At 48.2% G+C, this 20,339-nt stretch overlaps 1 protein-coding gene and 1 pseudogene across 4 annotated transcripts in view; one reads left to right on the top strand and one right to left on the bottom strand.

The window, feature by feature from the left end:
* The window catches only part of GGA3 (golgi associated, gamma adaptin ear containing, ARF binding protein 3), a 213,012-nt gene that overhangs the window by 121,954 nt on the left and 70,719 nt on the right, over nt 1-20,339 (bottom strand). For all 4 annotated transcript variants that reach the window (XR_010243860.1, XM_063960640.1, XM_063960641.1 and 1 more), the window contains 3 exons: nt 10,040-10,143; nt 9,870-9,950; nt 3,880-4,017 (listed from right to left, as the gene is read on the bottom strand). Coding sequence is in view for 3 of the 4 variants with exons in the window: in XM_063960640.1 (XP_063816710.1) it covers nt 3,880-4,017; nt 9,870-9,950; nt 10,040-10,143 (323 nt within the window). In the remaining variant the exon portion in view is untranslated. The remainder of the gene's footprint in view (nt 1-3,879; nt 4,018-9,869; nt 9,951-10,039; nt 10,144-20,339) is intronic.
* Nucleotides 13,301-13,419, top strand: LOC134898471 (5S ribosomal RNA; annotated as a pseudogene).

The raw sequence follows: 20,339 nt of genomic DNA, 5'->3' as shown, positions 1-20,339 counted from the left end.
TACCTTGATTTCACCTGCTGGAAGTGCAGCTTGTGAATTGCCGCCAGTACTACCTTTTTTCCGAGGGCAGCAGGCAAGGCTGAGGTGAGGTAACGGCGAGGGGGAGTCGCCTCGAACTCCAGCCTGTATCCCTATGATACTATTTGCAGAACCTAGGGATCCACCTGTGGGCAAACCCACTGGTCCCTGAAGTTCCCGAGACGCGCCCCTACCGCACCTGTCTCCACCTGTGGAGCCCCAACGTCAAGCGGTGGACTCAGAGGAAGCGGGGGAAGATTTTTGATCCTGGGAACTGGCTGCTGGTGCAGCTTTTTCCTTCTTCCCTTGTCTCTGTGCAGAAAGGAAGCGCCTTTGACCCGCTTGCTTTTCTGAAGCCGAAAGGACTGTACCTGAAAATACGGTGCTTTCTTAGGCTGTGAGGAAACCTGAGGTAAAAAAAATTTCTCTCCAGCTGTTGCTGTGGATACGAGGTCCCAGAGACCATCCCCAAACAATTCCTCACCCTTGTAAGGCAGAATCTCCATGTGCCTTTTATAGGCAGCATCACCTGTCCACTGACGGTTTCTAATACCCTCCTGGCAGAATGGACATTGCATTAATTCTGGATGCCAGCCGGCAAATATCCCTCTGTGCATCCTTTAAATATAAGACGACGTCTTTAATATGCTCTATGTTAGCAAACTATTATCCCTGTCTTAGAGTATTAATATTATCTGACAGGGTATCAGACCACGCTGCAGCAGCACTATTTATGCTGAGGCAATTGCAGGTCTCAGTATATAACCTGAGTGTGTATATACAGACTTCAGGATAGCCTCCTGCTTTTTATCAGCAGGCTCCTTCAAGGTGGCCGTATCCTAAGACGGCAGTGCCACCCTTTTTGACAAACGTGTGAGCGCCTTATCCACCCTAAGGGATATCTCCCAACGTGACCTATCCTCTGGCGGGAAAAGGTACGCCATCAGTAACTTTTTAGAAATTACCAGTTTCTTATCGGGGGAACCCACGCTACTTTACACACTTCATTCATTCATCTGATGGGGGAACAAAACACTGGCTGCTTTTTCTCCCCAAAAATAAAACCCCTTTTATGTGGTACTTGGGTTCATGTCAGAAATGCGTAACACATTTTTCATTGCCGAGATCATGTAACGGATGTTCCTAGTGGATTGTGTATATGTCTCAACCTCGTCGACACTGGAGTCAGACTCCGTGTCGACATCTGTGTCTGCCATCTGAGGTAATGGGCGCTTTTTTGAGCCCCTGATGGCCTTTGAGACGCCTGGGCAGGCGCGGGCTGAGAAGCTGGCTGTCCCACAGCTGTTTTACGTCATCCAGCCTTGTAAGGAGTTGACATTGTCGGTTAATACCTTCCACCTATCCATCCACTCTGGTGTCGGCCCCACAGGGGACGACATCCCATTTATCGGCCTCTGCTCCACCTCCACGTAACCTTCCTCATCCCACATGTCGACACAGCCGTACCGACACACAGCACACACAGGGAATGCTCTGACTGAGGACAGGACCCCACAAAGTCCTTTGGGGAGACAGAGAGAGAGTATGCCAGCACACACCAGAGCGCTATATAATGTAGGGAATAACACTATAACTGAGTGATTTTTCCCCCAATAGCTGCTTGTATAAACAATATTGCGCCTAAATTTAGTGCCCCCCTCTCTTTTTAACCCTTTGAGCCTGAAAACTACAGGGGAGAGCCTGGGGAGCTGTCTTCCAGCTGCACTGTGAAGAGAAAATGGCGCCAGTGTGCTGAGGGAGATAGCTCCGCCCCTTTTTCGCGGACTTTTCTCCCGCTTTTTTATGGATTCTGGCAGGGGTATTTATCACATATATAGCCTCTGGGGCTATATATTGTGATATATTTGCCAGCCAAGGTGTTTTTATTGCTGCTCAGGGCGCCCCCCCCCAGCGCCCTGCACCCTCAGTGACCGGAGTGTGAAGTGTGTATGAGGAGCAATGGCGCACAGCTGCAGTGCTGTGCGCTACCTTGGTAAAGACTGATGTCTTCTGCCGCCGATTTTCCGGACTCTTCTTGCTTCTGGCTCTGTAAGGGGGCCGGCGGCGAAACTCTGGGACCGAACATCAATGGCCGGTTCCATGCGGTCGATCCCTCTGGAGCTAATGGTGTCCAGTAGCCTAAGAAGCCCAAGCTACCACCAGTTAGGTAGGTTCGCTTCTTCTCCGCTTAGTCCCTCGCTGCAGTGAGTCTGTTGCCAGCAGATCTCACTGTAAAATAAAAAACCTAAAATATACTTTCTCTCTAGGAGCTCAGGAGAGCCCCTAGTGTGCATCCAGCTCAGCCGGGCACAGGATTCTAACTGAGGTCTGGAGGAGGGTCATAGTGGGAGGAGCCAGTGCACACCAGGTAGTCCTAAATCTTTCTTAGCTGTGCCCAGTCTCCTGCGGAGCCGCTATTCCCCATGGTCCTTACGGAGTCCCCAGCATCCACTAGGACGTCAGAGAAAATTGAGACCTAGGCCCAGTACAGAAAGCAGAAGTGGGTTCTATTTCTTCTTTCCATCCTCCATAAATAGCTGCCCACGGCCATACTTTCATGAATACGCCCGATATATTTTCGGAAGCTAAGCAGGACGGGTCTGGTAAGCACTTGGATAGGAGACCACTTGGGAACCTGGGTACTGTGGGCAAATCACTATTTGAGATCTACTTTTGATTTTCTCTTTTTCCTCTATCACAGCTTGATCATAACATTATAGAGCATATGGATTAGAATTTTTTGAGGGTTGAGCACAGTATATGTTTGTCTTGAGGGGAGGGGAGCTGTGTGAAGAGGGGTGAAAGAGCTCTGTGTGGGCACGGGGGGGGGTCTTGACTGGGTAGAGTCGTGTGGAGGAGGGGATCTGTGTAAGGGTAGGGTGCTGTGTGTGTGTTTGAGGGTGAAAGAGAGCTATTTTGGCGGGGATCAGAGTTAGGGGGTCTAGCTGTGCTGTGTGTGTGTTTGGGGGGGATCTGTGTGAAAAGGGGAGAGCTATGTTAAGGGGGGGAAGCTGTTTGGAGGGATCTCAGTGAGTGGGGAGAGGCTGAGCTGTGTGAGGGGGTCTATGTGAGAAGAGCAGAGCTATGTGAGGGGGAGATCTGTGTAAGGGGTGAAAGCTATTTGAAGGGATCTGAGTGAATGGGTAGAAGCTGAGCTGTGTGTGTTTATTTGGGGGGGGGGGGGGTCTGTGTGAAAAGGGAAGACCTGAGTGAGTGGGGGTGGAGCTATTTGGGGGGTTCTGAGTGTGTTGGGGGGGGTGTCTGTGTGACAAGGGGAGAGTTATGTGATGGGGGAGAGCTGTGTAAGGTGGGGAAGCTGTTTGGAGGTATCTGAGTGAGTAGAAAGAAGAAGGTGTGTGTGTGTGTGGGGGGGGGGGGGGGTCTGTGTGAAAAGGGGAGACCAGAGTGAGGGGGAGAGAGCTATTTGGGGGGGATTTGAGTGAATGGGAAGAGGCTGAGCTGCGTGTGTGTTGGGGTCTCTGGGAAAAGGGGTGAGCTATGTGAGGGGGATCTGAATGGGGAGAGGGGAGGAAGCTGTTTGGAGAGATCTGAGTTAATGGGGAGAGGTCAAGCGGTGTGTGTGGCGGGGGGGGGAAGACCTATTTGAAGGGGGAGACCTGTTTGGAGAGATCTGAGTGAGTGTGAGAAGGGGAGAGCTACGAGAGGAAGGGGGATCTGAGTGAGGGATATACATACTGTACATATATATATATATATATATATATATATATATAAGCTCCGAAGCAGCATATTGCCTAAGGCCCTGTGGGGGTCTTAACCCAGCTCTGCATGGAAGCACCCATTTAAACACCATTAATTGTATTCAAGCCTCTAAATTGCCACATACTGCCAATCACTCACCTTCATAAGCTCCTTGTCCCCTTCTGATGATTCTTCTTTGTTATAATGTATCAACATTTCTTGCAACAGCTTCACATTATTATTTACTTCCTCCAGAGTGTGGACACGCTTGCTCACCTTCTGTATTCTCACCTCATCCTGAGGATTGCAGGTATGCAAGGATTTGCAATAGGAAGTACATTTTCATATGGAAATTTATAGACACATGATGTAAGGTTTTATATTACACGGAAAAAGGACAATTGTTTTACAAGTGCTTCTAAGGCCTGGCTGGCAGAAGAGTAGCATTACAATTAGAACAAATATTATCAAACAGCAAACTCATTTACGTGTTGTTATACATTTACTTTGCTGAAACCATGCGTTCAATGCTTAGGAATACATAAAAGCAGCTAAATAATAAGAATTTACTCACCGGTAATTCTATTTCTCGTAGTCCGTAGTGGATGCTGGGTACTCCGTAAGGACCATGGGGTATAGACGGGCTCCGCAGGAGACTGGGCACTCTTAAAAGAAAGATTAGGTACTATATCTGGTGTGCACTGGCTCCTCCCTCTATGCCCCTCCTCCAGACCTCAGTTAGGGAAACTGTGCCCGGAAGAGCTGACATTACTAGGAAAGGATTTGGAATCCAGGGTAAGACTCATACCAGCCACACCAATCACACCGTACAACTCGTGATAACTATACCCAGTTAACAGTATGAACAATAACTGAGCCTCTCTCAACAGATGGCTCATACAATAACCCTTTAGTTAAGCAATAACTATATACATGTATTGCAGAGAGTCCGCACTTGGGACGGGCTCCCAGCATCCACTACGGACTACGAGAAATAGAATTACCGGTGAGTAAATTCTTATTTTCTCTGACGTCCTAGTGGATGCTGGGGACTCCGTAAGGACCATGGGGATTATACCAAAGCTCCCAAACGGGCGGGAGAGTGCGGATGACTCTGCAGCACCGAATGAGCAAACTCAAGGTCCTCCTCAGCCAGGGTATCAAACTTGTAGAATTTTGCAAAAGTGTTTGAACCTGACCAAGTAGCAGCTCGGCAAAGTTGTAAAGCCGAGACCCCTCGGGCAGCCGCCCAAGAAGAGCCCACCTTCCTCGTGGAATGGGCTTTTACTAATTTAGGATGCGGCAGTCCAGCTGCAGAATGTGCAAGCTGAATCGTACTACAGATCCAGCGAGCAATAGTCTGCTTTGAAGCAGGAGCACCCAGCTTGTTGGGTGCATGCAGGATAAATAGCGAGTCAGTTTTTCTGACTCTAGCCGTCCTGGAAACATAAAGTTTCAGGGCCCGGACTACGTCCAGCAACTTGGAATCCTCCAAGTCCCTAGTAGCCGCAGGCACCACAATAGGTTGGTTCAAATGAAACGATGATACCACCTTAGGGAGAAATTGGGGACGAGTCCTCCATTCTGCCCTTTCCATATGGAAGATCAGATATGGGCTTTTACATGACAAAGCCGCCAATTCTGACACACGCCTAGTCCAAGCTAAGGCCAAAAGCATGACCACTTTCCACGTGAGATACTTTAGCTCCACGGTCTTAAGTGGCTCAAACCAGTGGGATTTTAGGAATCCAACACACGTTAAGATCCCAAGGTGCCACTGGAGGCACAAAAGGGGCTGAATATGCAGCACCCCTGTAACAACGTCCGAACTTCAGGCAGTGAAGCCAGTTCTTTTTGAGAGAAAAAGGGATAGGGCCGAAATCTTGGCCTTTATGGATCCTAATTTTAGGCCCATAGTCACTCCTGACTGTAGGAAGTGCAGGAATCGACCCCCCTGGAATTCCTCTGTAGGGCCTTCCCGGCCACACACCAAGCAAACTATTTTCGCCATATACAGTGAAAAAGTCTTGCTGTCACGTCTTTCCTAGCCTTTATCAGCGTAGGAATAACTGCATCCAGAATGCCCTTTTCCGCTAGGATCCGGCATTCAACCGCCATGCCGTCCAACGCAGCCGCGGTAAGTCTTGGATCAGACAGGGTCCCTGTTGCAACATGTCCTGACTGAGAGGCAGAGGCCATGGGTCCTCTGAGAGCATTTCTTGCAGTTCCGGGTACCGAGTCCTTCTTGGCCAATCCGGAGCAAAGAATATTGTTCACACTCCTCCGTTTATTACAATTCTCAGCCCTTGGGTCTGAGAGGAAGAGGAGGGAATATATAGACCGACTGGAACACCCACGGTGTTACTAGTGCGACCACAGCTATCGCCTGAGAGTCCCTTGACCCAGCGTAAAACCTTTTTTATCTTTTTATTGAGGTGGGACGCCATGTAGTCCACCTGAGGCAGTTTCCATCAATTTGCAAAACTGCGTGAAGACTTCCTGATGAAGTCACCACTTTCCCGGGTGGAGGTCGTGTCCACTCCCGGAATGAACACTGCTGACAGTGCGCTTACTTGATTCTCCGCCCAGCGAAGAATTCTGGTGGCTTCTACCCTCGCCACCCTGCTCCTTGTGCCGCCCTGGCGGTTTACATGAGCCCCTGCGGTCTGACTGGATCAGAACCGGTTGTTCGCGAAGCAGGAACTCCGCTTGACTTAGGGCGTTGTATATGGCCCTTAGTTCCAGGATATTGATGTGAAGGCAAATCTGTTGGCTTGACCACAAACCTTGGAATTTTCTTCCCTGTGTAACTGCCCCCCACCCTCGGAGGCTTGCATCCGTGGTCACCAGGACCCAGTCCTGAATGCAGAATCTGCGGCCCTCGAGAAGGTGAGCACTCCGCAGCCACCACAGGAGAGACACCCTGGCCCTGGGGGATAGGGTGATTAACCGATGCATCTGAAGATGTGATCCGGACCACTTGTCCAGTAAGTTCCATTGTCCTTGCATGGAACCAGCCGAAGGGGATGGCCTCGTATGATGCCATCATCCTTCCCAGGACTCGAGTGCAGTGATGCACTGACACCTGTTTTGGTTTGCAATGGATTCCTGACCAGTGTCATGAGCTCCTGAGCTCTCTCTATCGGGAGATAAACCCTCTTCTGGACTGTGTCTAGGATCATGCCTAGGCGAGGCAGATGAGCTGTAGGAACCAACTGCGACTTCGGAATATATAGAATCCAGTCGTGTTGCGTTTCACTTCCAGAGAAGGTGATACGCTGTCCAGCAACTGCTCTCTTGATCTCGCTTTTATGAGGAGATCATCCAAGTATGTGATAATAGTGACACCTTGCTTCCGCAGGAGCACTATCATATCCGCCATTACCTTGGTGAAATTGGTAATGACAATCCCGTACCGCAATTCTGAGGTACGCCTGATGAGGTGGATAAATGGGGACACGAAGGTATGCATCCCTTATGTCCCGATTCATTTCAGGCTTGCAATGACCGCTCTTAGCGATTCCATCTTGAACCTGAACCTTTTCAGGTATATGTTCAGGGATTTTAATACAATATGGGTCTAACCGAACCGTCTGGTTTCGGGATTATAACATGGTCGAATAATAACACCCTCTTGTTGAAGGAGGGGACCCTTGACCACCACCTGTTGAAGATACAATTTACGAATTGCAGTTAACACTGGCTCCCTCTCTTGGGGGGAAGCCCGCCGGGTCCTCGGTGAGGGGGCATCTTCTCACAGTCCAGCCTGTATCCCTGCGATACAATTTCTATTGCCCAGGGATCTAACAGGGAGTGAACCCACTTGTGGCTGAACTTATGAAGGCGTGTCCCCACCGGGCCTAGCTCCGCCTGTGGAGCCCCAGCGACATGCGGTGGATTTTTGTAGAGGCCGGGGAGGACTTCTTTTCCTGGGGACTAGCTGTGTTGTACAGCTTCTTTCCTCTGCCCCCGGCTCTGACAAGAAAGGACGCACCTCAGACTTTCTTGTTTCTTTATTCGAAAAGCTGCATTTAATAATGTCGTGCTTTCCTAGGCTGTGCAGGAATATAAGGCAAAATATCAGAATTACCAGCTATAGCTGTGGAGACCAGGCCCGAGAACCTTTCTCCACACAATCCTCAGCCTTCCATATGCCTCTTAAGTCGGCATCATCTGTCCAATGTATATTCTACAGGACTCAAGCAGAAATCGACATAGCTTTTGTCTCTAGGACCCAGTATACTCATGTCCCTTTGGGCATGCTTTATAATTATATATCTATCACTTAAGACAGCATCTTAAAATATTTATATGCATACTAGGGTCTCAATCTCTGCTGATAAGGTACCTGTCCACGCTGCCACAGCGCTATAAACCCATGCCGACCCAATCGCCGGTCTGGGTAGTATACTAGAATGTGCACACTATCTGCAGGATCCCTGAGAATAGCTAGTGCAAACAGGACACCCAAGGGGAAGATTCTCAACACATCCTGGCCCTAGTGGGGAAAGGATACAGCCTGAGAATTCTCTTGTGGGAAGCTGCCGTCTCTTGTCTGGAGATTCCCGCTCTTTTTCCTCATGAGAGGAGGGAAATTTACCTCAGCATTCTTCCCCTTAACATGTGTACTCTCGTGTCAGGGACAGATGAGTCATCAGTGATATGCAAATCATCTTTTATTCCAATAATCATATATTGAATATCTTTTAGCCCTCTTGGCTGTAACTTTGCATTATCGTAGTCGACAGTGGAGTTAAACTCCGTGTCGATACTTTGTTATTTTGGATAGTGAACATAGAGAGACTCTGAAGGACTCTGTGACATAGGGACAGACCAGGGTAGATTTCCTTTCTGTTCCCTAACCTTTTGTGCAATAATTTTACCTCAGCACTTACACATATCCAAACAGGTGTCGGCGTTGTCGACGGAGACACCCTCCCACACACATATCCGCTCTATCATCTCCTTAGAGGAGCCTTTTACCTCAGACATGTCGACACACGCGTACCGACACACCACACACACAGGGGATGCTCTATTTGAAGACAGTTCCCCCACCAGGCCCTTTGGAGAGACAGAGAGAGAGTATGCCAGCACACACCACAGCGCTATATAATACAGGGATGTACACTATACTGAGTGATTTTCTTCCCTTATAGCAGCTTATATACACAGTTTTTGCGCCTAAATTTATGTGCCCCCCTCTCTTTTTTACCCTTTGTGTACCAGGATACTGCAGGGGAGAGCCTGGGGAGCTTCCTTCCAGCCGAGCTGTGTAGAGAAAATGGCGCCGGAGTGCTGAGGAAGAAGGCCCGGCCCCCTCAGCGGCGGGCTTCTGTCCTTTTATGTACTTTAATGGCGGGGGTTAATGCACATATACAGTTTATCAGACTGTATTATGTGCTTTTCGCCAAGTAAGGTAATCTAATTGCTGCCCAGGGCGCCCCCCTCCCCAGCGCCCTGCACCCATCAGTGACCGGAGTGTGTGGTGCGCTAAGGGAGCAATGGCGCACAGCTGCAGTGCTGTGCGCTACCTTAATGAAGACCGGAGTCTTCAGCCGCCGATTTTCAACTTCTCTTCGTTCTTCTGGCTCTGCAAGGGGGACGGCGGCGCGGCTCCGGGACCGGACGACCGAGGACTGGGCCTGTGTTCGATCCCTCTGGAGCTAATGGTGTCCAGTAGCCTTAGAAGCCCAAGCTAGCTGCAAGCAGGTAGGTTCGCTTCTCTCCCCTCAGTCCCACGTAGCAGTGAGTCTGTTGCCAGCAGATCTCACTGAAAATAAAAAACCTAACAAATACTTTCTTTTCTAGGAAGCTCAGGAGAGCCCCTAGGGTGCATCCAGCTCTGGCCGGGCACAGATACTAACTGAGGTCTGGAGGAGGGGCATAGAGGGAGGAGCCAGTGCACACCAGATATAGTACCTAATCTTTCTTTTAAGAGTGCCCAGTCTCCTGCGGAGCCCGTCTATACCCCATGGTCCTTACGGAGTACCCAGCATCCACTAGGACGTCAGAGAAAAGTTACATGGCTCTATTAACATTATTCACTTTGTTGACAATTTCTAATTTAAATGTATTCATACATTTTGCAATGTAAAAACTATTCATTAATCTGATTGAGGGTCCAGTAAATATAAGTGCAAACTCACCTCCTTAACCATGGACTTAATCAACTTGTTCGCTTCTTGGAGGTCATCTGGGTTCTTACTTTTCAACAATTTGGCTAACAACTGGGAAATGTGGTAAAAATGCACAGTATGTAAAAAGAAGACACCAATAAGCAAGGTAGAAGATATCTAACAAATATTAATTCTCCTACCTTAGACCTCTCTTCATCATCAAAAATTGGATTTTTGGGTCGAACTGGAGGTGAAGGGATCAATGTGCAATCCACCGGTATCACAGGGTCAGAGAGAACAATACCTGGGGGAGTTGTGGAACAGAAATGAACATAAGAGATAATAGAGAGAAGAGCATGTAGTATTTGAGTGTGCTAAGTAAAAAAAGGATTTACTGGTAGGTAATTAAAATTCTGTTTTCTTATGTAGATAAAGCTTCATTTGCATACAGAATGTAGTCATGCCACATATTTTAATCAGCATAGTCTGCTTGTATGTCTTATTCTCGAAGATTACACATTTTCAGGGGAAAAAGCAGCTCAGCGCTGGCCGAGTCATATGGAAACTGGCAACTCTCATGCGCCCTGTGTGCTGCTCTGCGCCCAGAAACTAGATGAGAGAGGACGCATCTGTATGTTTAAACCCCGCCCCTTTTACTCACTCTAGTGCTAAGTACTAAGAAACGGCCTTGCTCAATTTAGCAAATGAAGGGTGCTTATGGGGTTATGTTACAATTCTGTTACAGAATAATTACACATACTCGTAGTCCATAAGGGATATTGGGGAATCTAGTACGATGGGGTATAGACGGGGTCCAAAGGAGCCAGTGCACTTTAAATTTCTTCAACTGGGTGTGCTGGCTCCTCCCCTCTATGCCCCCTTCCACAGGCAGTTATAGGTAAAAACTTGCCCGAAGGAGAAAGGACATATATAAGAGAAGGAAATATGACAAGAGTGGTGAGATTTACATACCAGCACACCACTAACATATAACAACCAGCAATGGCTGGTAACAACAACAGTAACAGCTGAAAAGGTAACCACATAACAAGGACCTGCAGAAAAGTCAACGCACTGAGGCGGGCGCCCAATATCCCTTACGAGAAAAGGATTTACTGGTAAGTAATTAAAATCCTATTTTCTCTAGCAACCATAAGGGATATTGGGGAATCTAGTACGATGGGGACGTCCCAAAGCTTCCAAAACGGGTGGGAATGTGCAGAGACTGCTGCAGCACCGCCTGCCCAAACTGGGTATCCTCTTTGGCCAGGGTATCAAACTTGTGGAACTTCACAAAAGTGTTCTTCCCTGACCAGGTAGCAGCTCGGCATAGGTACAAGGCCGAGAATCCACGGTCAGCCGCCCAGGAAGAACCCACTGATCTTGTAGAGTGGGCCTTCAGAGACTTAGGGAAAGGCAAGGCTGCCGACACATAGGCTTGTTGAATAGTAAACCTAAGCCAACGAGCAATGGTCTGCTTTGAAGCAGGACAACCCTTTTTCTGTGCATCATAGAGCACGAACAAAGAATCTGTCTTTCTGATACGAGCCGTTCTCTTACCATAGATCTTCAAGGATTGTGCAGCATCCAATGCCTCCGGAGGAGCAGAAGCGCCAGAACTGGACGGAATTCAAGTGATGGCTGATTCAAGTGAGACGCAGAGATAACCATCGGCAGGAATTGCCCTGGAACTGAGGCCCTTGGGTGACAGCTCCCCATCCTCTCAGACTAGCATCTGTCGTGAGGAGGATCCAATCCTGAATCCTGAAACTCCGGCCTACCAGGAGACTGGAGGACTGCAGCCACCACAGGAGGGAAATCCTGGCCTGAGGTGACAGCCGTATCATCCGGTGCATCTGTAGATGTGATCCGGACCACTTGCTCAGGAGATCCAATTGAAATGTTCTGGCATGGAACCTCCCATATTGGATCGCCTCATATGAGGCAACCATCTTCCCCAACAATCTTATGCAAAGATGGATAGATACCCGAGCAAGTCGGAGCACCATGTGGACCATCTCCTAAAGTGTTCTCGCCTTGTCGTCCGGTAGGAACACCTTCTGGGCCCCAGTATCCAGCAACATCCCCAGGAACAGGAGCCGCTGAGTTGGCTCCAGGTGGGACTTTTGTAAGTTGAGAATCCACCCATGGTGTGACAGAAGTTGGATAGTGCGGTCGATATGGAGCAACAAAAGCTCCCTGGATCTTGCTATTATCAGAAGATCGTCCAGGTAAGGGACAACATGGTCAATGGTCATGGTCTTACCTGGTCACTTCCTCAGGAAGTGACCAAGCCCGGAGAACGGGCGAAACGCGTCTTCTGTACTCCACTGCCTGGGGTATAGCCGATTCCCGATTGTCTGAATTCTGCACAGCTCCGTTCATCCAGCCGCCAGATCCACGGACCGCCGCACACCGCCGAGACGTGATACCTGCTACCTAGCGCTCCATCCCAAATACAGAGACTTTATCTCCTACACGTATCCGATAGACTGCGTTACTCCGTGGACACATCACGGGAGACTGCCCGGCCCTGTGGACACATCGTGGTGCACAATTTCAGCACGCGCTGGACTCCACAGTTTACACTTTACTCTGCCTGCTACCAGTGATTGAATATTTTCTTCATCCCGGGTAATATCCGTGCAATTATATTATATTTCTCACTGGCATTAACTTCTATGTCCATTATATATATTGCCTCATAATATTGATTTACATTAAGTTTATCACAACAGTCCTTTTTGATTCTAAAATAGACTTGTTAATTTTAGGCTTTTGATATATAAACGGTTGATTATTTTATGATATATAACATTGTGTAGCGAACAGAGTATCAGAGCCCTGGTCAGTTATAAAATCTGACATATTCATTCTTATATCGCTGAATCTCTTTTCTTTTCTTCTCTTCCCCCCTCTCCCTGTTTCCCAATATCCATTAGGAGAGACTGATTATAGTAGCATTGTCTGTTCCAGATATTTTAATCATGTTTTCTGTTTTGACATTATTGTAACAAGAACAGCAACCCACTTTATTTTGTTGCCATTAATCAGCTACCTTGTTACATCTCTCGATATAGGATATCCTATTGGGAGACACACGATATCAATTTACCAGGATGTGTCTAATGATCTAAAATTACATCTTTGTTTCATGTACAATTAGCCTCCTTTGACATCTAGGATTATTACCATTATAAATACCTTATGCATCCATAATGTAAAGGTATATCCAATTACAGTCACTGTTTTGGAATATTTCATTGTACCGTGCCCTACTTTTCTATTTTCCCTGACTTTCCCTATTTTTCAGGACTCTCACCACTGATTCAGGGGTATTTATCCCTGTCTAACATTGGCAGCAGATCCCCTATTTTTCCTCTTCAATCTACATCTACCTTTCCCTTCCCCATTCGTGAACTCTCATCAGTGATTCCAGAGCATTAGATATTGAATATTCCTTCTACATTCATACCACACTGGCAACGCCCGAATCCTTCCGATCTTGGAAGCTAAGCAGTGTTGGGCTGGGTTAGTACTCAAGTGGGTGACTCTTGAGGAATACTCAGTTCAGTAGAAGCATTTGGACGGATATGCTCAGCGTCTAACACTGACAGCAGATTCATCTTGCTCATTCAGCCTTCTTTATTGTCATCTATTCCTTTCTTAAGTCTCTCTCACAAGAGATACATTATCTACCTCAACTAGGCAGCAATTGACATGCATACCGATGTAGGACATATAGCGTGCTTCTCATGCTTATATTTGAATATATAGCATTCTCAAGCCTATATTTGATAATAATCGGCATTTCTAAACCCAGGCAGCCTAGAACCATCATTCAGTATTTTTACTGCTAACATCTGTTCTATGTTCCCCTACCCTTCCCCCCATTTTTTCTTTCTTTCGATTGACAAAGTATCCTACTACTATTTTATTGTTGTTACAAATAAAAACTATATCTTTTAAACTTTCTCGTTTCTTTGAGACGGCTATACATACATACAAAAGAGTGCGCCCACAAAAGAGTCTTCCTTTCTCTCCTTATTTGCAAACGGCAGGTACGCCTGGTGAGGTGGCCAAATGGGAATATGGAGGTAGGCATCCTTGATATCCAAGGAGACCATGAGTTCCTGTTCTTCCAGGCCTGCAATCACTGCTCGCAGAGATTCCATTTTGAACTTGAACACCTTCAAATAAGGATTCAAGGATTTCAGATTTAAAATGGGTCTTACCGAACCGTCCAACTTCGGCACCACAAATAGGTTGGAATAAAACCCGGTGCTGCGTTGTGGAATTGGCACCTGAACAATGACGTGGAACTGGACCAACTTTTGGATGGCCTGTTGAATCGTAACTTGCATATTCTCCAAAGCTGGTAAGCTTGATTTGAAAAATCGTTGTGGAGGAGTACTGTTGAACTCCAGCTTGTAGCCTTGAGAAAACAGATTTCTGACCCAGGTATCCTGGCAGGAGGTCTCCAAGACGCGGCTGAAGTGACGTAGTGGAACTCTCACCTCGAGATACCCTCGGGGTGGGTGGGCACAGTCATGCTGAGGCCTTAGCGGAAGCAAAACTGGTGGTCTGTTCATGAGAGCTGATGCTTACAGGTTTTCTGGACTTACCTCTGGTGCCTCTAGTTGCATTGGAGGCACCTCTGGCCTTAGATCGAAATCTGTGAGACCAAAAGGACTGGACAGATGGCCCCGGTTAGGAGCATCTCGCCGGCGGGGCCACAGAGGGGAGAAACGTGGATTTCCCAGCTGTAACTTTGGAAATCCAGGTATCCAATTCAACCCCAAAGAGCCATTCCCCAGAAAAGGGGAGGGATACCACACTAGGTTTGGATTCTTCGTCTGCAATCAACTGACACAACCACAAGGCCCTGCGCGCCGACACTGCCATGGCAGAGGTCCTAGCATTAATGTTCCCCATCTACTTGAGTGAATCACAGAGAACACGGGTAGTGTCCTGAATGTGTTTTAGGAGAGTCACCATAGTAACCAAGGGCATATCCCCCGAGAGGCCCCCCTGAATTTGAGTAGCCCAGGAATGAATGGCATGGGTCATCCAGCAACCCGCAATGACCAGCCTTTGTGATACACCTGCTGCCATGTAAATAGATTTGAGTGTAGCCTCTATTTTTCTATCCCCAGATACATCAACCCCTGGGGTTCCTCCCAAAATTTTCCACCTTCAGGAGAAAATGGGAAAGTGTGCAAAAAATTTTGTCTGAATTTTTCCAGACCAGCTTAAATAGTTCATCTAACTCTGTAGAATCAGGGAAAGTGACATTAGGCTTGTTTTGTATAAAGAAAAACGACTGCTGTGACGCAGAGGGAGCTTTAACACATCCCAAATGGCCAGAATAAGGGGTTCAGTACCCAGAGCAGAATCGGGTTCTCCACTAACGGGATCCAAGTCATCACCATCCTCCTGTATATCCTTATCTGTATCAGAGAGTAAAGCAGGTAACCCATGCTTCTGTGGACCTGAATGAGAGAGGGGGGGCTGGGTAACATCTGCCCTAGCAGCTAAATCTTCAACAGCTTGTTGTAGTAGCTGAGTCTTCTGTACAGTAGCAGTGAGCTGGGATGACATATCTGACATCATAGTTTTTAGAGACCCCAGGCCAGTGGGGCTCTGGACCCTCTCCCCCAGCCTCTTCACTAATTTGTGAAGATTGGCTGCATTGTTCATATGAAACAGAATCAGTAGATAATGGAGAGAATCTGGTGTGGCATACATTGCACAGCTTGTGTTTATCCATGTTTCACAGTAAGCAAAAAAACATACACATACACACAGACAGTTATATTGCAAGCCTGCCATACTGTATGTGAGAGGAGACACAGAGAGAAGTACACCAGCACACCCTGAGCTGTACAGCCCCAGTGAGGCTGTCAGCTCACTATATTAGTTAACACTAACAATTCCTGTCCTAAAGAGGACCCAGATAGAGTACACAAGCGGCTCTCCGCCTTTGCTACACCCTGTACCAGATATCCAACGTGGCTGAGGAATCAGGAAGCGCTATGTGTGCTGAGAATGGCTGCAGTAAGCAGAGAAAGGCGCCAAAACGCCTCAGGTCCCGCTCTGATGTAGCTCCGCACCCTGCAATGGCGCTGGAGTTACACTGATATATTATACTGGCAAAGTCTCCATATAGCTTAAAAACATCACAAGTGCTAGTCAACGCATTTTTGTGCCAGTCTACACGGGGGATCTTAGCGGGACCCCCTCCCCCCCCAGGAGGGTCCCATAAGACGCGCCCGTCGTCAGCCGCACAGTGACCCGGAGGACCGCCCTAGTGGGGCCCCCGGTGTGTACTCACCACCGATGTCACCATCAGGCAGCGTTATGGGTGTGCTGCGTGCTGTGGCTGTGACCGCCAAGGTGCAGTGCCCCGCTGAACAACAACCCCTCATGACAGTGGTCCTGCAGCGGGGAAGCGGCTCTGCACCTCGTAAGGCCGGTGACCGCTCCCCCCCCCCTAACTCCCACGGTGCAGGTATGCTGTTGCCCAAACAGCATACCGAAAATAACAAACAGAAAAAAATAAGATTTTACTTACCGGTAAATCTATTTCTCGTAGTCCGTAGTGGATGCTGGGGACTCCGTAAGGACCATGGGAATAGACGGGCTCCGCAGGAGACATGGGCACTTTAAGAAAGAATTTAGATTCTGGTGTGCTCTGGCTCCTCCCTCTATGTCCCTCCTCCAGACCCCAGTTAGAGAAACTGTGCCCGGAAGAGCTGACAGTACAAGGAAAGGATTTTGGTAATCCAGGGCAAGATACATACCAGCCACACCAATCACACCGTATAACTTGTGATAAACTTACCCAGTCAACAGTATGAACAACAACAGAGCATCAATACAACCCTGATGCAACTATAACATAACCCTTATTGCAGCAATAACTATATACACGTATTGCAGAAGAAGTCCGCACTTGGGACGGGCGCCCAGCATCCACTACGGACTACGAGAAATAGATTTACCGGTAAGTAAAATCTTATTTTCTCTAACGTCCTAGTGGATGCTGGGGACTCCGTAAGGACCATGGGGATTATACCAAAGCTCCCAAACGGGCGGGAGAGTGCGGATGACTCTGCAGCACCGATTGAGCAAACACAAGGTCCTCCTCAGCCAGGGTATCAAACTTATAGAACTTTGCAAAAGTGTTTGAACCTTACCAAGTAGCCGCTCGGCACAGCTGTAATGCCGAGACCCCTCGGGCAGCCGCCCAAGAAGAGCCCATCTTCCTAGTGGAATGGGCCTTAACTGATTTTGGCAGCGGCAATCCAGCCGCAGAATGAGCCTGCTGAATCGTATTACAGATCCAGCGAGCAATAGTTTGCTTTGAAGCAGGCGCCCCAAGCTTGTTGGAAGCATACAGGATAAACAAAGATTCTGTTTTCCTGACCCTAGCCGTTCTGGCTACATAAACCTTCAAAGTCCTGACCACATCAAGTAACTCGGAATCCTCCAAGTCAGTAGTAGCCACAGGCACCACAATAGGTTGGTTTATATGAAAGGATGAAACCACTTTCGGCAGAAACTGTGGGCGGGTCCGCAATTCTGCTCTATTCGCATGGAAAACCAGATAGGGGCTTTTATGTGACAAAAGCCGCTAATTCTGACACACGCCTAGCCGAAGCCAAGGCTAGCAGCATGACCACCTTCCACGTGAGACATTTCAATTCCATCGTTTTGAGTGGTTCAAACCAGTGGGATTTCAGGAAACTCAACACCACGTTAAGATCCCAAGGTGCCACTGGAGGCACAAAAGGGGGCTGAATATGCAGCACTCCCTTTACAGCTTCTGAACTTCAGGTAGAGAAGTCAACTCCTTTTGAAAGAAAATGGATAGGGCCGAAAGCTGGACCTTAATGGACCCCAATTTTAGGCCCAAATTCACTCCTGACTGTAGGACGTGAAGGAAACGGCCCATCTGGAATTCCTCCGAAGGGGCATTCCTGGCCTCACACCAAGCAACATATTTTCGCCATATACGGTGATAATGTTGAGTTGTCACGTCCTTCCTAGCCTTTATCAGCGTAGGAATGACCTCATCCGGAATGCCTTTTTCTGCTAGGATCCGGCGTTCAACCGCCATGCCGTCAAACGCAGCCGCGGTAAGTCTTGGAACAGACAGGGCCCCTGTTGCAACAAGTCCTGTCTTAGAGGCGGAGGCCACGGGTCCTCTGTGAGCATTTCTTGCAGATCTGGATACCAAGTCCTTCTTGGCCAATCCGGAACAATGAGTATTGTTCTCACTCCTCTTTTTCTTATGATTCTCAGCACCTTGGGTATGAGAGGAAGAGGAGGAAATACATAGACCGACTGGAACACCCACGGTGACACCAGTGCGTCTACAGCTATCGCCTGAGGGTCTCATGACCTGGCGCAATACCTCTGTAGCTTTTTGTTGAGGCGGGATGCCATCACGTCCACCTGTGGCAGTTCCCACCGACTTGCAATCTGTGTGAAGACTTCTTGATAAAGTCCCCACTCTCCCGGGTGGAGGTCGTGCCTGCTGAGGAAGTCTGCTTCCCAGCTGTCCACTCCCGGGATGAACACTGCTGACAGTGCGCTTACGTGACTCTCCGCCCAGCAAAGAATTCTGGTGGCTTCTGACTGAATCAGAACCAGTTGGTCGCGAAGTAGGGTCTCCGCTTGACGTAGGGCGTTATACGGCCCTTAATTCCAGGATGGTGATGTGAAGGCAAGTCTCCTGACTTGACCACAGACCTTGGAAATTCCTTCCCTGTGCGACTGCTCCCCACCCTCGGAGGCTTGCATCCGTGGTCACCAGGACCCAGTCCTGAAAGCCGAATCTGCGGCCCTCGAGAAGGTGAGCACTCTGCAGCCACCACAGGAGAGACACCCTGGCCCTGGGGTATAGGGTGATTAACCGATGCATCTGAAGATGTGATCCGGACCACTTGTCCAGTAAGTCCCATTGAAAAGGTCCTCGCATGGAACCTGCCGAAGGGAATGGCCTCTTATGATGCCACCATCCTTCCCAGGACACGAGTGCAGTGATGCACTGACACCTGTTTTGGTTTTAATAGGTCCCTGACCAGTGTCATGAGCTCCTGAGCTCTCTCTATCGGGAGATAAACCCTTTTCTGGTCTGTGTCTAGAATCATGCCTAGGAAAGGCAGATGAGCCGTAGGAACCAACTGCGACTTTGGAATATTTAGAATCCAGCCGTGTTGCCGTTACACTTCCAGAGAAAGTGATACGCTGTTCAGCAACTGCTTTCTTAATCTCGCTTTTATGAGGAGATCGTCCAAGTACTGGATAATTGTGACACCTTGCTTCCGCAGGAGTACCATCATTTCCGCCATTACCTTGGTGACGATTCTCGGGGCCGTGGGGAGACCAAACGGCAACGTCTGAAATTGGTAATGACAATCCTGTACCGCAAATCTGAGGTACGCCTGATGAGGTGGAAAAATGGGGACATGAAGGTATGCATCCTTTATGTCCAGAGACACCATTAAATCTCCCCCTTTTAGGCTTGCGATGACCGCTCTTAGCGATTCCATCTTGAACTTGAACCTTTTCAGGTATATGTTCAGGGATTTTAAATTCAATATGGGTCTGACCGAACCGTCCGGTTTCGGGACTACAACCTGGTCGAATAATAAACCCCTCCTTGTTGAAAGAGGGGAACCTTGACCACCACCTGTTGAAGATACAATTTGAGAATTGCAGTTAACACTATTTCCCTCTCGTGGGGGGAAGCCGGCAAGGCCGTCGGTGAGGGGGCATCTTCTCAAAATCCAGCTTGTATCCCTGAGACACAATATCAATTGCCCAGGGATCCAACAGGGAGTGAACCCACTTGTGGCTGAAATTACGAAGACGTGCCCCCACCGGGCCTAGCTCCGCCTGTGGAGCCCCAGCGACATGCGGTGGATTTTGTAGAGGCCGGGGAGGACTTCTGTTCCTGGAAACTAGCTGTGTTGTGCAGCTTCTTTCCTCTGCCCCTGCCTCTGGCAAGAAAGGACGCACCTCGGACTTTCTTGTTTCTTTGTGATCGAAAGGCTGCATTTGATAATGTCGTGCTTTCCTAGGCTGTGCAGGAATATAAGGCAAAAGATCAGAATTACCAGCTATAGCTGTGGAGACCAGGTCCGAGATCCCTTCTCCACACAATCCTCAGCCTTCCATATGCCTCTTAAGTCGGTATCACCTGTCCATTGCATATTCTACAGGACATGTCAAGCAGAAATCGACATAGCGTTGACTCTAGAACCCAGTAGACTAATGTCTCTTTGGGCATGTTTTATATATATATATATATATATATATATATATATATCTTAAGACAGCATCTTTAATATATATATCTATATATATATATATATATATATACATACATACTAGGGTCTCAATCTCTGCTGATAAGGTACCCGACCACGCTGCTACAGCGCTATAAACCCATGCCGACACAATCGCCGGTCTGAGTAGTGTACCAGAATG

Source organism: Pseudophryne corroboree, chromosome 3, assembly GCF_028390025.1.
Source record: "Pseudophryne corroboree isolate aPseCor3 chromosome 3, aPseCor3.hap2, whole genome shotgun sequence".
NCBI classification, from domain to species: domain Eukaryota; kingdom Metazoa; phylum Chordata; class Amphibia; order Anura; family Myobatrachidae; genus Pseudophryne; species Pseudophryne corroboree.
This window is presented reverse-complemented; position numbering and strand designations above follow the sequence as displayed.